The sequence below is a fragment of the Triturus cristatus genome, chromosome 9 (genome assembly GCF_964204655.1).
Source record: "Triturus cristatus chromosome 9, aTriCri1.1, whole genome shotgun sequence".
Taxonomy (NCBI): domain Eukaryota; kingdom Metazoa; phylum Chordata; class Amphibia; order Caudata; family Salamandridae; genus Triturus; species Triturus cristatus.
This window is the reverse complement of record NC_140592.1, coordinates 1,192,331,383-1,192,347,784: the sequence shown is the minus strand read 5'-3', so window position 1 is coordinate 1,192,347,784 and position 16,402 is coordinate 1,192,331,383. Positions and strand designations below refer to the sequence as shown.

The 16,402-nt window shown below is 44.2% G+C and overlaps 1 protein-coding gene across 2 annotated transcripts in view; it reads left to right on the top strand.

Moving 5' to 3' along the window:
• Nucleotides 1-16,402, top strand: part of ZFYVE26 (zinc finger FYVE-type containing 26) — a 740,905-nt gene that overhangs the window by 149,089 nt on the left and 575,414 nt on the right. For both annotated transcript variants that reach the window (XM_085627201.1, XM_085627200.1), the window contains exons 12-13: nt 1,277-1,345; nt 4,513-4,664. In XM_085627201.1, the coding sequence (XP_085483327.1) occupies nt 1,277-1,345; nt 4,513-4,664 (221 nt within the window). The remainder of the gene's footprint in view (nt 1-1,276; nt 1,346-4,512; nt 4,665-16,402) is intronic.

The following is a 16,402-nucleotide window of genomic DNA, read 5'->3' as shown; positions in this document are numbered from 1 at the left end:
ATATTTTAAAAAAATATAATTGCACAATTTACATAATTATCAATTAAGCAATAAATATTAAATCAATAATGAATCCTACTTCATTAACTTTCCACCCTTTACCCCTACAACCTACCCCTAAAATATATCAGTTAAACAATTAATAAAGAATCAATGATACCTAATTAACTTCTTACTCTTTAGCCCTACAAACCCAACAACCCAAACGTAAAATTTAGCTAAAAAAAATATATTAAATACACAATTCTTATAATTATAAATTAAATAATATTAATTGAAAAAAAGATTTTGAATTATAAGTACCTTCCCACCCTTTATCCCTACAAACTTTCCAACCCACTACAACACTATAAATTACAATTTCATTAAATTTAAAAATAACAAAAAATTACAAACTTTATTTAAAAACATTAGCAACAATTATGGAAACAATTGATAACGTATCCAATTAAAATGTAAACTAAAATACATAAAGATAATTAAAACACAATATTTTTTACCAACTACATTTTTGTAAACAGTATTAACAACAGATATTTTTGACAATAGTATATATTACTTAACCTAAAAAATTTATATTTTTGTAAACAATATTTCTGCATTACGATATTTATGTATCCCAGTATTAAAAACTCCATATTTGTGCGACTTGATATTTTGGGACTCAATAGTTTGTCCAAATACCAAAGTAACTTTACCTCGGGCATCAATTTGCTTTTTTGGTTAAGATCCTTCGCAGGCCTTATGCTAGTTCTTTTTATATCATTGATGTTGACATTTTGTCTTTAGCAGAACATCCTCAGGGCTCAAAATATCAAAAAATTGTTACTAAACCTGCAAGTCTAATAACTTTAAAAAATCTACTCAAACTAATGCACTTGACCTCTGTCTCTAAAAGCCGAGCAAAAGTGACATGTTAACAAGATTTAAAGGCATTTTTATTGCTCATTCACTTTGTGAACAATAAAGATGCCTTTAAATTTTAATATCTTGTCACATTTGCTCTGCTTTCAGAGACAGAGGTTGAAAGTCAGTTTGTCTTCCTACTCACCAGAAAGGACGAGTAGGACATAAAAATAGCTCGTCCTAATGAAATCTGTCTCGCAAATGCGGGCGAGGTGATTTTTCGAGCCCTGACCCTTTTGAATCTTCTTGCAGAATGCCAGTGTTGTTAATAAGAGTCTCTCTTGCTTCTTCAAAGCTGTTTAAATCTGCCATTTCTTGACCATGAGGTCTGATGCTGTATTAACTACTTTTTGTGTTCTTTGCACCACAGCTCCTAAAGAGGGTGTGCAAGAGTCAACGGTGGAAAACACTAATAGTGAATTAAGCACAAGTACATCAGGTAGGAATTGTGATAATAATAAATTGTATTATATTCTTTTGTTATTCACGTTTGGACAGTTTTTCATCAACAATTTGGGATTTAATTTTGTAAGATTGTGAACTCAATTAATGCACAAGTGCAAGACATGAGACCCTTCTCTGGATGCTTATATGGGTTCTTTCTAGAGGAACTTTGTCTCTTACAGGGCAAGCCAGAACACTCACACGTGCAAGTTATGGGTTCCTTAAAAAACAGATTGGCTTTTTCACCAACCTGGCCGTACATTCTCTGGTCAAAATAAATCAGCTAGTTATTTTATTAGCAGTAAGCCTGAGCTTTCATCTTTTATCCCTTCTTGAGTGGCATTGAATTAAAGTCCAAGTTATTAACCCCTTCGCCGCGGCACAAATTTTGCCGCGGCGCTGGGGGGGCTTGAGGGCAGCGCGGCGCCGCCATGCTCGTGACGGAACCACTCCGTCATGAGCCACGGGGGCGCTGTGCTCATGACGGAGTGGTTCCGTCATGACTCCGCCCACTCGCGCTAATCACCCGCACAGGCGGGGAATCAGCGCCGCGTGGGCGGAGCGGCCGCCAACGGCCGCAGCATGACGGAACCACTCCGTCATGAGCACACGGCGCCCGTGGCTCATGACGGAGTGGTTCCGTCATGAGCAGCGATGCGGTTAAATGTTGGGCATCTGCCAGCACTGTGCAGAAGTTCAAAATAAAGTCACAGAACTGCCCATGGAAGGTTCTTCTCAAAATACATTTATAGACTTCGGGTAAATAATTTGAAAATGTAATGTGTCCTCCAATAACAGAAATGGATCTAGAAAACACTTCAGCTGATCAATGCAATGATCTCTTCTACTTTTAGAACATTAAATAGTTTGGTATGGTCAAGTTTTACTTTGTGATATTTTAAAACAAACATGCGCTGTAGGCTGACATAACTGCATTACCTTACCTTTAGATCCAGATATTTTATTTTTGTGTAAACAAATTTTTATTAAGAAAGAAAAAGACAAGGTACAGTGCATTGGTGACATAGTGTATAAGTCCATTGTGAAAGCACGCAACAGACGGGAGGAGCATAAACAACAGTGGCAACAGCCTATGTACGGACATAATGTCGATCTCGGTTGGGGCCCTCCCCCTTTTACTGCATACAATAGGGCAATCATACTGATACTTCAGCGACGGAGCGTGTCCTCAAAGCCGGAGACCTCCAAGATGAGGCGTTGATCTCGCTGCAGTTCAATGGTAGGAGACACGCACAGGTCGCCTCTATATTTGTGCTAGATCCAGATATTTAAATGCAGCATTTTCAGTTGTGGTTCTTTGTACGATTGTAATTAGTGTGGGCTTGAAGAGCAGCTTCTGGGATTGGGTTGGTGCAAATGCTGGCTAAAAACATTAGGAGCCTCTCACTATCTCTTATGGTTAGTCTCATGAACCTAACATCCCAATTTGCAGACATAATGACACCACTGCAAACTGCTGAAATGCATTCCCACCCAGCTCATCAACTATTCTTTCTGTTATCCCCTCCTTTTTTTCGAACTCAGCTGTCTCACTTCCTTCTCTTATCTACATTATTCTCCCCTCATTCCTACCTCTCACCTTCCTTAATTCTCTCAAGGAGACAAATCTCACATCCCACATATGTGAAAAACCAGTGTTAGCAGCCTTACTCATCCATTTCTCATACTTTCCTTACCAGAGCTTCATTTGTATCATTTTCTTTAGAGGTAGCACTTCTAAATAGGCCAGAGTCTATGTCAGTGGGTCAGTAATATACCCTTTTGGCCCAAGCTTTGCTTTGAGGGTGCATTTTTGTTTACAAATGTGGTTTACTTTGCCAAATCTCTTGTCAAAAACCCAACAAACAAACAAGGTCAACACATAAATCAAACTAATGAAGTTTTCAGGATGTTGAGTGTTTGTTTCTAGTTAGAAATTGTTGCTGCATATTTGGTAGTCAGTATCTCATCAGGACACTGTCCAGTTCAAGACTAGTTGAGTACCCAAATGGCATCTTGAGTTTTCAATCTGGATAAGTGGATCAAGCTTTGATGAGAACAGTTAGTGAGAATTTACAAACAATAGTAGAGTTTATTTCTTGAATTTTCAATGTGGATGATATAGTAGTGGCTCGAGCTGTGATGGGAGTAGTTTTTTGAGTATTTACAAAAAAAATAGAGTTTATTTCAAACCATTAAAAAATTATTTCTGTCGCCTCATCATCACAACAGGACTTTCAAAATTAAGCTCAGATCTCTTTCAGGGATGTGTTTGGTTAATTCCTACCTCCTTTTGTGAGGATGCCATTTTTATTTTGTTCAGTGTGTGTGACTATTAATGATGAGCTCACGAAGAAAGGAAGAAAAACCTGCCTATTGCATCACATATCCTTTATGTAAGGCCCTGTTCCTGTTGGATTGGTTTAATTAAATTTGTTCATCTGTAATGTTGCTTCATGTACTTTTACATTATTGAATACATTCTCTCTCCTCCTCCCACTCGCCATCTCTTTCACTCTCTCATTAAACAAGAAGTACAATATGCTGACGAGAGACAGTTTTATCAATTTAGAAAGAGCATTTTACTCTTTAAGAGGTGATTCAGGATCCCGCCCACTCATGCACACACCAGCTAGCACTGACACATTAACACACACAAACATATGCATGAAAACACTCACATAATAGTTTCCTCTAGGAGGAAACCACCACTTAGTCCCTATGACAGTAGGAGATCATGCCTATCAGAGGCCAGCATAAGGGAACAGAACGGTGATAAGGCTAGTAAATATGCACCTACCACCCATATAACATCTGCGAGACACCTACTGCCTGTATTTCCTCACCTGGCTTCATGAATGCCACTGAGTGGGTGGGTGATTGTGTGGGTGTTTATATAACAGTTACACCAAATAAATAGTACTGAAAACACAAATTAAGCTCCCCTCTCTTTGTTCTGGATTAACTTCTGGGGAAGCCATTGACATCTGTGTATAGGTAAAGACATCTGATGCTGGGCCTTAGAATATGGGCAAAGCATATGAAAGGTAATTGTAATGTGCATTTTAACAAATATATGTATACCATTGGTCTATTGGACCTCTGGCAACAAGTCTCAAGTTTGGTCCTGCACAAACAAATATCATCTCTTTGTCATTACAGAGGGAAGCACTAGCACCGTCTCTGAGAGGAGCGAATTGGGATTCAGTCTCCAGCCCCTCAAAAGAAATCTTCTTATTCCCATGATGCTTTCTCCGCCAGAATCTCTTCTCATTTCCTGCATCCTAAGGGGGAATTTTGTAGAAGCACATCAGGTAGTTAAGAGCTTTGTTCTGTGCCAATTATGACTTCATGTGTGATTTTGTGCTAGCAAACGGTAGGTGGACTAAGGTGTAGGACGCACGAAGGAAAGCCATTCTGACTCCTCCAGGGTGTCTTTACTTGTTGGTTGGGGGACTGTCATCAGCAAGGAAGTGACTGAAAAGCATGATTAACGAGGGGTACTGAAAATTAGGCTGGATAAATCGTGCATCTAAGGGCGGGTTGCACTGGTTTTGTACACTCCTGCTACTGATTTGTTATACAAACTACCTCAAAATCCAACAGAGGAGAATTTTGAAAAGGTCGAACCTACACTTCTACGAGTGTAGCAATACACCCTTGGAATGATACATATCAGATTGTGGTGCCTCATGAAAGAAATGCCAGGATTGAGGACGTACATGGGAATAATAAGAAATGACAAGAAGGTGAGAACAAGTTACAACAAAGGAGAGTCCCTAGAAGCTCCAAACTGTAGGAGGATGCAAATAAAAATGCACATTCTGCAGTTAGGGAGTAGCACAAAATAAAATGAAATGGCCTAAGTAAACCGTGGAGGTCAATATCGTCGAGCTAAATTGGGTAAATTGCAGGCCCTAAAAAGCAGAAAACTAAATTGAGAAAATCTCCTCTCACCCTAGTACCTAAAATTCAAAGAGCAGTGGCTATAAAGAATCAACTAATTGAAAATGGGCTTGCAAGCTTTTTGACTGGATGTGCCCAGTCCGCATCTTTTCTAAAAATATCTAAGTGGATTCAGCACTGTATTATGATAGAAAATATATTTTGAATAAAGGCATTTAGGGCTTTGCTAATAGGTGCCAAAAGAGGTAAACACGATGGCCTAAGACTTGACTAGTAAAAATGTATACCTGATAATCATGTCCATCAATACATAATCCTGATTCAAGCAAGATTGTTATAATACAAGTGGATGCGGAAGAAAAAAATGTTATTTAGATTTGTAGGGCAAACTTTCACCCAGAAGGGTACCGTACCTAGGGCTAGTGGGACTACTCAAAAAGCCAGATATTCAGCTTGGTCTTCATCCAGTGTGATTTCAGTCATGCAGGCATTGAACTTAATCCAAGTACTGGGTGTCTTGTCTGTGAGTGATAGAATGAATTGTGTGTCTTCGGTGCAGGACTGGGTGTTGATATTGTAAGAGTGGATGATGTTGGCTATAGAAATCATGTATGCGTTAAAGAGGACCGGGCCCCCCTAGGGAGAATCCTTGCCAAATTCCTCAGGCAAGGTAATGGACACTTGAGTGTACGGGGACAGGCTGACTGGGTCCTTTAAGTCAGTAAGAAGCAGTGCGTGTCCTTGGATTATAATGTTATGTAGGCCTTAGATGAGGTTAGGGGGAGAGACTGTGTCAAATGCTGCAGAGAGGTCCAGGAGGATGAGGGCATCAGTGTCTCCTCTTTCCAGAGTCTTTGTGATATCATCTGGGGTGGCGAGGAGGACAGTTTCAATTCTGTGGTTGGGACTGAAACTAGGCAGAGTGGTGTTGAGGAGTTGATGGTCTTTGAGGTATTCGGTGAGGTGGCTGCTTCTGGTATTGTCTAAGAACTTAGCCAGGAACAGTTGGAAAGAGATCAGTTTGTAGTTGGTGAGCAGGGTCTGCCGAGGGTTTTTTCAGCAATGGGAAGACAGTTGCATGCTTTCAGGCATTTGGGAAAGTTGTGGAGGAGGTGGAAGCAATCAGAATGAGTGTGAGCATGGAGCTGATGGGTTGCGTTCCACTGGAGTACGCATGATTGGAACAGGGGCCTGATGGGGCACCTGAGTGGATGGACTTCGTCGTGGCGTTTGTGCCATGTGGTTTGCATTGGTTGTCTGGATAAGATCAGGAGGCATTTGGTGATGTCTCAGTTCTGGTTGCAGGCTGTAGTTGCTGTAAATGGCTGTGATTTTGTTCCTGAAAAATTTAGACCGATTGTTGCAGAAGTCGTACAAGGGAGCGATTGAGTGGGAGGAGTCTGATGGTGAAGTGAATTCTTACACAATGTTGAAGATTTCTTTGCTTCTGTTGGTGCTGGCATCGATGCGGTCTGCCCAGAGCGGCTCGTTTGTTGGTCCGCATCATCTGGTGTCCCAGGGCAGATTTGAACATGCTCTTGTCTCCATTTGCACTCTAGTTGTTTGCTGTGATGTTACATCAGTCTGAGTTCCTGCGTGTACCAGCTGGCCTGGGGTCTGGATCTTGGTGTATTGCTGTTTTTGAGAGGTACCAGGGAATTCTTGATGGCTTTGGGGAGGCTGCTGCTGTGTTCGGGTGTCTGAGAGTAGTGTTCCATTGTTTGTCAGGAATTCTGTTCCAGTTTGGATGAGCTGGTCTGGCGGCGGTGCGTGTGCGTTTCACTGGGACGGGGATGCTGAACTTGACGAGCTTGTGATCTGTCCAGGAAACTGGTGCAGGATCATCAACTCTGATTGTGCCTAAGTTGTTGAAAATAGAGTTGAGGAGGTGTCCAGCGACGTGGGTAGGTCCCTTTACTCATTGGATGAGGCCCAGGTTTCCAAGGTCTTCAATGAGTGCTCTTGAGTCGGCGTTGTCTCCCAGGTGGAAGTTCAGGTCTCGGAGTAGGATGTAATTGCTAGCATCAAGGGTGAGTAGTGCGACAAAGTCCGTTATGGTGTCGGTGAAGTTGGTGCGCGGTCTCGGTGGTCTGTAGGTGAGAGTGCCACTTAAAATGAGGTTGGATATGACATGCAGCTTGGATGACAGGTGTTCCTTCTTGGAGGATGATATATTCGTGGATGTGGTGCAGCCGATGGTTTTCTTGTGGATGATTGCGATTCTGCCGGTGGGCTTCTTGTCTGGCAATCTTGTAGCCAGGAGGAATGGCTGTGGGGATGTCAGGAGCCATTACGTGGTTCAAGCAGGTGTCGATCAGGAAAAATAGGTCTGAGTCATTATCATGCTGCAAATTCCAGATCTCTGTGGTTTTGTTTGAATGAATGAGTGTTGGGGAGCATACATGTGAGTTTGGAGTGTTGTGTGGGTGGTTGCCGAACGTTGAGGGTGTTAGGTGCTGAGTGTTAGATGTGGGTATGTGTATGTTCCATAATCAGTCTACAAAATCAATTGCATTATAGGGGGTATAGGCGCAAAACAGTCACTCAGCAGGTCAATTTCCTTTAAGTAAGAGATACTCACACAAAGTCTTGAGGTAACCAGCTGGATAATTACCCCGTAGATCCTCAAGACAATCCTGACCTTGAGCCTTACCCGTCAAAACCTGCCCCAAATTACACCACTCCATACCATGCAGTCATAAAGATGGCGGCACAGAACCACAAGTTAGAAGTATGCTTTGGTAGAGGAAGAGGACAATTCTTTAGTTGGAGCTCTCTCCAAAACCGAGAGATGTAGCCAGTACCTACCATTTCTGTGGAGCATGGTGAAATGTACTACAGGAAACTTCAAAGGTTTGAGCTGTCACCTGACATGTCGAAAAGAAATATAAGGCTGCCCAAGACAACCCTGTTTATATCAGGAGAAATATCAGCTGGATTCTTTGGTGGTACATATGGCCGGGAAAAGGGCCTCGGTTCAGGCAACAGGGAATGTTCCCCCTTCAGATAAGGAGAGCAAGAAAATCAGTGCCGCTGTGGAGGTAGCCAGACAGTGGAGAATAGACGATTATGTTAAACTGAAGAAATTGAGAAGTTGGGTAAGCACCTCCCCAAAGCCTCTCGCAAATGTGTGCAGGAGCTAGTGGCAGGAGTAAAGGTGATCTTAAACGCCCAAATTCAATGTGTATTGGACACTGCATCGAGAGAGATTAATTCCAATATCCTGCTCGGATGCCAGGCCTGGCGAAGAGGCCCACGGTTCTGACCAGGTAGACAGTACCACATCATTAATGTCCTGTTCGATGGAGAAGAACATCAGTTCAGCTCCGAAGTCAGTTCAATGCTCGAAAAAAAGGAAAAAGGACACTTGGACTGACAAAGCCATGGGTGCACTGTAGACTCCAGCTCTGCCTTTCACATAGGCATTAGGAGGTCTGAAATCATCCACTCCTTTTGAGAGACAGTAATACATTTGACAGCAGTCCTTTCAGGACACAGAGGCCCATGTCCTTCAGCAGTAGTGGCTACCATGGCAACAGCCGAGGTGAGGATGGAGTTGGATTCTCAAAGGCGCCTCTACCTCTAAGCAGTGACTCATTCATCATCCCCCCGATCACACAACACCTGTCTGGGAAAGGCTTCCACAGTGGGAGTAAATAGCCTTCGACCAATGGGTGCTCTCAGTTGTACAGCAAGGGTACTGACTGGAGTTTCACACCACTCCACCATACATACCACGTCATCCGCGCGCAATGAGTCCCGGCCTCCTACGACTATTGTAGGAAGAATTACAGGTGCTTCTCGACAAAGCTGCCATTGGATGGATTTCCTTATTAGTGGGCCAAGTAGTCTACTCCTTACACTTCCTGATTCCCAAAAAGGATGGAACCATGCAGCCTTTCCTAGTCCTAAGGCCTTTTGAAGTGCTACATCCTGTCAGGTATTTCAGAATGACTACCCTGCAGGACGTCACCTCACTTCTCTTCACTTAACATTACATGACAATCCTCGTCCTGCAGGGACACATCACTACATGCACTTTGTGATATGTGGTCAACACTACCAATTCTAAATTCAAATGTCTACCTTTCGGGGGTCACAACAGCCCCAAAAGTTTTTATCAAATGTCTGGAAGTTGTGGCTGCATCTCTGCACGGAAATGCTATTGTTGTCTTCAGTTATCTCGATGACTGGCTGATACAGAGCTGCAGATGAGAATATTGTCTACACACACTCATGGTGCTGTGTCCTTGTTCACGGTCAGTGCAAAAAAGGTGCTGCTCATGCCATAGGAGATCCAATCTTTTCTGGGAGTCCTATTAAATTCCATCACAGGGAAAGTGTACCCAAATCAGGAGAGGACAATGGCATTCCAAAGGCTGCTGCCTCTTTTTCTATCCTTGCGTCCCCTTAGGGTGAGGACTGTAGTGAAGTCGTCATGCATAGCTATAGTGCTGCATGCAACATTGCATATGCATCTACTGCAAGAGAGTCGAGCAAGACAATGGTCACAGGAAAAAGTTTTATAGGACAATGTATTGTTGGTAGAGCGCAGAACCCAATACACTCTCCTTTGTTAGAACAACAAAAATCTGTTGCTGGACAAAACCTTTTCTGGACCCTCATACTCAGGTGATCTTTACCACGGATGCCTCACTCATGAGGTGCAGAGCACATTTCAACCATTAGACTGTATGGGGTACCTGGAGGCAGGAGTATTTGGGCTGCCATAGCAGTTAATTTGAGATACCATCAATTTAATAGGTTCTCAAACCAATTTACCTCTCATTCTCGGCAATACATTCTTGGAGAAGACTGACAACATGACAACAGTGTATCACATCCAGCAGCAGAGAGGCACTTACTCGTCCCAACTTTCATAACTAGCCCAAAAGATGTGGCATTGAGCTATTCAGACCCGCATTCTGCCTCTAGTGGAACATCTGTCAGTTATTTTCGAGGCCTCTTAAGCAGGACACATCAACAAGTCCACGAGTGAAAGTCCTTCACATGAACTTTCACAAATGGGGCAATCTCACAATCAAACTATTCACTACTGCAGAAAATGCCAAAACTTTATCTGCAGGCAACCATATCAAGAGTCCATGGACAACTCACTATGGATGAATTGGTTCGGGATATTTGCTTACAGTATTGCTCTATTTCCATAGGATTTGAGTAAGATGAGTCAGGTATCCACGACCCTCATTCTAATGGCACCAACATGGGTGAGAGGCTTCTGGTGATGTCTGTGCATCCACACGTAAACCTACAGCTGAGGCCATGTCTCCTGACTCTGCATGAGGGTCAGTTCAGGCATCCAGACCTCAGGTAATTGAATCTGGTACCTTAGGTTCTAGAATTTCATTACCTTAAGCTTCCATGGAAGTCCTGCATGAGCCGCCTACACCCACCACGCTGGAAAGGATTTGTACATTATTGTTTTGGAAATCAGGTAGATCCTCCCAAAATATCTGTCAAGATATCACCTGCTATTTATTGCACTTGCAGAAAATGTGATTAGCATACACTTCTATTTGTTTACATTTAGCTGCAGTGGCAGCTGCAGCTTACATACAAAATAGACATTTGTCGCCATATATAGTCCTAACAAGACTGTTGGGCTTTCCTTTAACCGCTACATTCTTGTGTCTTGCAATTCTCTTTTTGGAAGCTAGCCTTCCTCTTTCATATCACATCTCTAAGGAGAATTAGTGAGCTGCAAGCATTAACTGTGGAGAAACGATTTTTACAGGTAAACTGAGATAGATTGCTATTGAGGAGAAATGGAAATGTTTCTACCAAAGGTGGTCTCCACTTTTCATGTCAGCCTGACAATTTAGTTGCTTTTCTTCTTTCCACACCCAGAAGAAGGGCATTTCACACCCTTGATGTCAAAAGGACACTCATGTACTACAATGACAAGACTAAATGACTGTTTTTTGCCTTTGGGAAGCCTCACTTTAAGCCCACTTTCAAGAATGGTGTTGCTAGATGAATTGTCATATGTATTAATATATGTTGTGCGAAATCTAAGCATTCTTTACTTGTAGTGCCTGGAGCACATTTCACTCTCAAGCAGGCAACGTCTGAGGCCTTCTTTAATGAACATACCATTTCAGGATATTTGTAAGGCTACTACATGGTTAACACCACACACCTCTCTGTGGTTAACCACGCCCCTCTGTAGATAACCAAGCCCCTTGGGAGCCTTAGGTGGCCAGAAGAATAAGCCAAGCAAGAGGACTTTATTTCCCATCATCCATCCGTATAGAAAGTGACGTCTCTGGATGTCCCATCATCCATCTGTACAGGAAGTGACATCATTACATTTCCTACCACTCCCACATCTTCACTTACCTTAGACATCCTTTTGTCCACAGTCTATACAACAGGATATCGCACATAAGAAGGGAAGAGACCTAGCTGTCATCCATAAGACCTCCTGGTTCTTCACCAAGTTAGCAACTAAAACTCACCACCATGGCATGGCATTTTCCACTCACTGCTAGCTCCCATGTCATCTACCGTCCCCCAGGGCAGAAAATGACTTTGGTGATGAGTTTTCACATCTCCTTACCACCATTTCCAACTAACACACCCACACCACCCTCTTGGTGACCTTAACCGCCCAGATAACACAAGCTCAAAAAAACAAGAGACACCCTCTTCAACCTCATTGAACAACTCAATGTGGTACAACATGTCACACAACCAACACATTCCAAAGACCACACCCTTGACCATGTCTTCTCAACATCTTCAACAATCCAATGTAAACTACCCTTGGGCAGGACCGATTACTTTGATATCCCTGTCTCCCTACTCAACACAAAAGAGAAGTCTAAACCCTTGGATCCTTCAAAGATTTCACCATAGACAACCTAATGAGTAAATCCATCTCTCACCCTATCAGCTCCACGTCTGATGCTAACACCCTTCTAAACAGCTTCCCCATTTTGAGGGGAGAACTATGTGAACATTCACCCCCTCATTGCAACCTACAAGTTGAAGCCTAAGCCTTCAGCACCCTAGCTCTCTAAAGACCTTGATGACCACGAACTATCCATCTGCAGCCCGGAAACTCCAGAGGACTTGTGGATACAAAAGTCCCCCTTTGGCGAAATACGCAGATAGTTCATCACATCAGCCAAAGCACAGTACTATATCACCACTGTCAATGAAGCCACGAACAGAAACAGAATGCTATTAAATACAATCGGGCACTGTATCAACCCCTTGTCGGACACACCCATTTCTTACTCCACAGAAAAGTGCAATGCCATTAGCCTGCCATTAACCATTTTCAATGAATACAGAAAATTCAACAACAAGAAGCCTGCTTAATTTCTTACACCCACCCTTTGAATCTTGCTATGGTCAACCTTCAAAGCTCTGTATATCCAAGATCTTGCTGACATATTCATGCCTCTCAAAGCCACTTAACATAATGTGTACTTGTAAAACGCACGTTCACCCAAGGGTGACGCTGAACACGCTGAGAGCAGAGGACGGGGCGTAATCCGAGCAGGAGCTCTGCGCTGTACCTGCAGCCCCGTAGCAGAGCTGCAAGCCGGAAAGCAGCAACACCGGCAGCGAAACCCGCCGGCCAGTTTCGGGACGTCGGCGGGGGGGGGGCCCATATACGAGAAGTGTCAGCGAGCACCCAAGCACGAGCGCATCCGCCGTCACACAGCAGCTGCTAAAAAAAGAGCCCGGATGAACACGGAGGCAGCCCGGATAGTCCTGGGTGCGGCCTGCGTCTGCCCTGAGGCCCCGCTCGCCCATCAACCCATAAAGACTCACAAGGAGTGCAAGGAGGCCCAAAGGCCTCAAGTCTTGAACTATTGTGACTACCAGCAGACTCTCCAGCAGCCTGGCATACCGGGCACCCCGGGCAATTGGATTATTGGACGGCTGGCCAGCTGCCACCTGTAGGGCCCCCAGCGGACTTCTCGTGGCACCCTGTGTCACCCTGGCTGCCGGGGCTGTCAGTGAGTTGACTCCTCCGGACTGCAGGGCTGAAGGGCACATCCCAAGGTAGGAGGCTTGGGGCAGCTGGGCTGGAAGGGCAGCCTCACGGGGGACGTTAACCCCCCCCCCCTCACCTGGTCGAAATCCCCTGCCCCGCGCTGGGTTCCCCCAGCCTTAGTCACAACTGACCGGTTCCCTCTCAGGGCCACGAGAGATTTCCAAGGACCCAGGTCCTGGCTCCCCTGAAAGTTCAGAAACACTCGGAACACTCGAAACATCTAACCCCCAAAAATCTCCAGTACACAAATCATGAGATCAGGGAAAACCAGAGGCAGCAAAGTGAAATCCCAGGGAAGAGTTTGGAAGGGAAGAGGGGGGTCACTGACATGGACACGGACATTGACCCCACAAGCTATTCGCTAAGGCTGGAGACCAAGACCCCAACTGAGATTGAGACTGAGGCAAAGACCGAGCCTGCTCCCGGCCCAGAAAGAGAAATTATAACCCACTTAAAAACCCACCTAAACATCGCAAAGCAAGGGACGTTGAGCCCTGCCCCCTGCTCAGCTGAGGACACTAGTGCCGTCGAAACAGAGAAAAGATCAGTTATAACCTAAAAAGGAGCAAAAGATGATGACCCAACCACACTCACTGCACATGGCACTGGCACTAGCACTAAAGCCAGCAAGCTGGCGCTGATAATAGACTTTCTAAAAGTATGTCGCAGACTCTCGTCCTGGAGCCATAAGGATCACAGGGAATGCAACGACCCCGAGGACCCCAAGGAACTCGGGCACAGTAACAATAAATCCGGTATACAAAGTAAAGGTACTGTGGTCTGCAGCACGAACAGTAACAACAAAAATGAAAAAACTCAATGCTTAGGGAGCATCAATATCTGTCCTCCCGGATCAGAAGACCAAGGCAGGCCACTACTACCCAAAGTTCTAGATGCATCTTCATTCCCTCAAGCCAAACATCTCCAGCTAGCAGAAGCTATTGTTCATAGGGTGCCTGATACAAGCTGGGACTTCTTCTCCAACCAACAATCACATTTGGAATCACCGCAAATGATTAAGAAAGAAACAGAAGGAGGTGCCTTGTATAACCACCATCAGGCCCAAACCCCAAGTCTGTTTGCGATGGCCTATTTCCCCTCTTTAATGGCAGAACCACACTTATTGGAACAAGGGGGCTCGGTGGAAAATTATGACCAGCTCGCCTCACAAACAGAACTCGATACTCCCAAAACCCCCAATTTACGAAAGGTTAATGAATCATTCCACATCAAACTAAGCAGGCGCCCGTCACAAGAATCCATCATGCCCAGTCCCGCAAGGGCAGGGGCAAAGACATCCCACGCTCCACCAAGAAATGAACAACCGTGTGAGTATAATGCTCAAACGAAGCATTCGGAGAAATGAATTCAAATTAAATCGAACACAAACGGAAGCACCGACTAGTCCTCCAATGGCTTCTAAATGGCCCCAACTACTAGACACCATGGAAACGATTGGAAACACAATGACATATCATGCAGATAAACTCGACACAAGTCGAACTTTTAAACACCCTAGCCATCCACATACAGGGGATAGAAGCAAATTTGCAAGACCTGAACGACATGATAAAGAAGGTTTAGCTTGACAGGGATATCACATTTCATACTTGCCACTGCCCCCAAATAATTGATAAACTTGCAATGCTACCAACTCTGATGTCACAGATGCTAAGGGCTGTCAGGGAACCCCCCACAGAGCCCAACAAAGACTGTAAGCAGGCAAAAGACGACCAAGAAGGCCACCAAGGAAATGGCAGGGCAAGTAGTAGCCCAAGCAACAAGGAGAGATCAAAGCCTCCAGAGCACCTATGCGCTCCCTTTACAGATGATTCAAGGAGGCCAGATGATTTGACCGAACAAGCCCACCTCGGAGCACAAGAGGCTGCATCAATTAACCATGCCTTACAAACATCTGTATACTTAAGCCCCAAACAATCCATCTTGTCCATCTCCCTCACGAAAAGGGAAAGAAAATGTCTGAGGAAAGCAAGAAAAAGCAAATCAAATAATTGTGGGCCGAATGTAATGCACCCCCAAAAAATAATGCCCAATGCAAAAGACAAGGAATCGACGGAGAGGGACAACACTGGAAATAATACAAGGCCCACAATCAGGGTAAGGGCACCCCAAAACTCTACGTCAAAGGAGGCAACAACTTCAGAAAGCCCAAAACAACGAATCGGTGTGAACCAACAAGCAAGGAAAATGTACAGCATATTCTACCCTAAGGCAGGACAAGAATCAATCAATCCACCTATCCTAGACATACAAAAAAAAAACATTTATTGCCTTGGGTAACACCGCAAGTAAAGGTTCCCTCAATTCACAAGAGGTAATCACCAATAGCCAAATGGTCCCAGAGGAGAGTAGCAAGTCCAAAGGAGGAAAGAAAAGGGATCATTTACTGGGCGGAACAGAGGCTGTGGCCGCCGTGAATTCCTGTGGTTCCGCAAGAAATAGCACACATAACCAACCTAATCCAGCCCCACCTGACCAAGACGCGACCCGGGCATTAGTTGCTACATCGAGTAAGCGGGCAAATAAACAACATATAGACTCAGTACGGGCAAACACAAGTACACAAATAGAGTTAATTCCGCAATATAGTTCGAGGAGGCCACAGAACATCTTGAATAGAGGGTCTATATTTAAACTATTAGAACCCCTACCATCCCCGAGTCATATAAAATCTTGCAACCTGGACAGAATAGAGTTTAAATCGAATCCCAACCAAACAGGCCAAGATTCCACAATCGTAACTTGGATCGACCACAGCCTCACAGAACAGACCTTGCAGCACAAGAAAGAGTTCTCTACTTGGGGCATAGAGCTAAATTCTCTAATTGGGGCATAGAGCTAAAAAAGGTGGAGCCCCCTCGGTATCCCAGTTAGTTACAACAGCAAATACAAAAACAGTGCTTCCTAAAAGGAGCAAAAGGCCCGGACCGAACCAGCACTAAGGTAGAAGAGTGTCATTTACTCAGACAAATTACAATAACTATAGCACAACGAGAAGCAGCGAACCTCGAGGGGCACCACCAAGTGACATCAGAACCAAAGCAGTGGGGAGTTGTATGAACGACCAAGCTCACCTCCAGGGAAAGCGTGGGG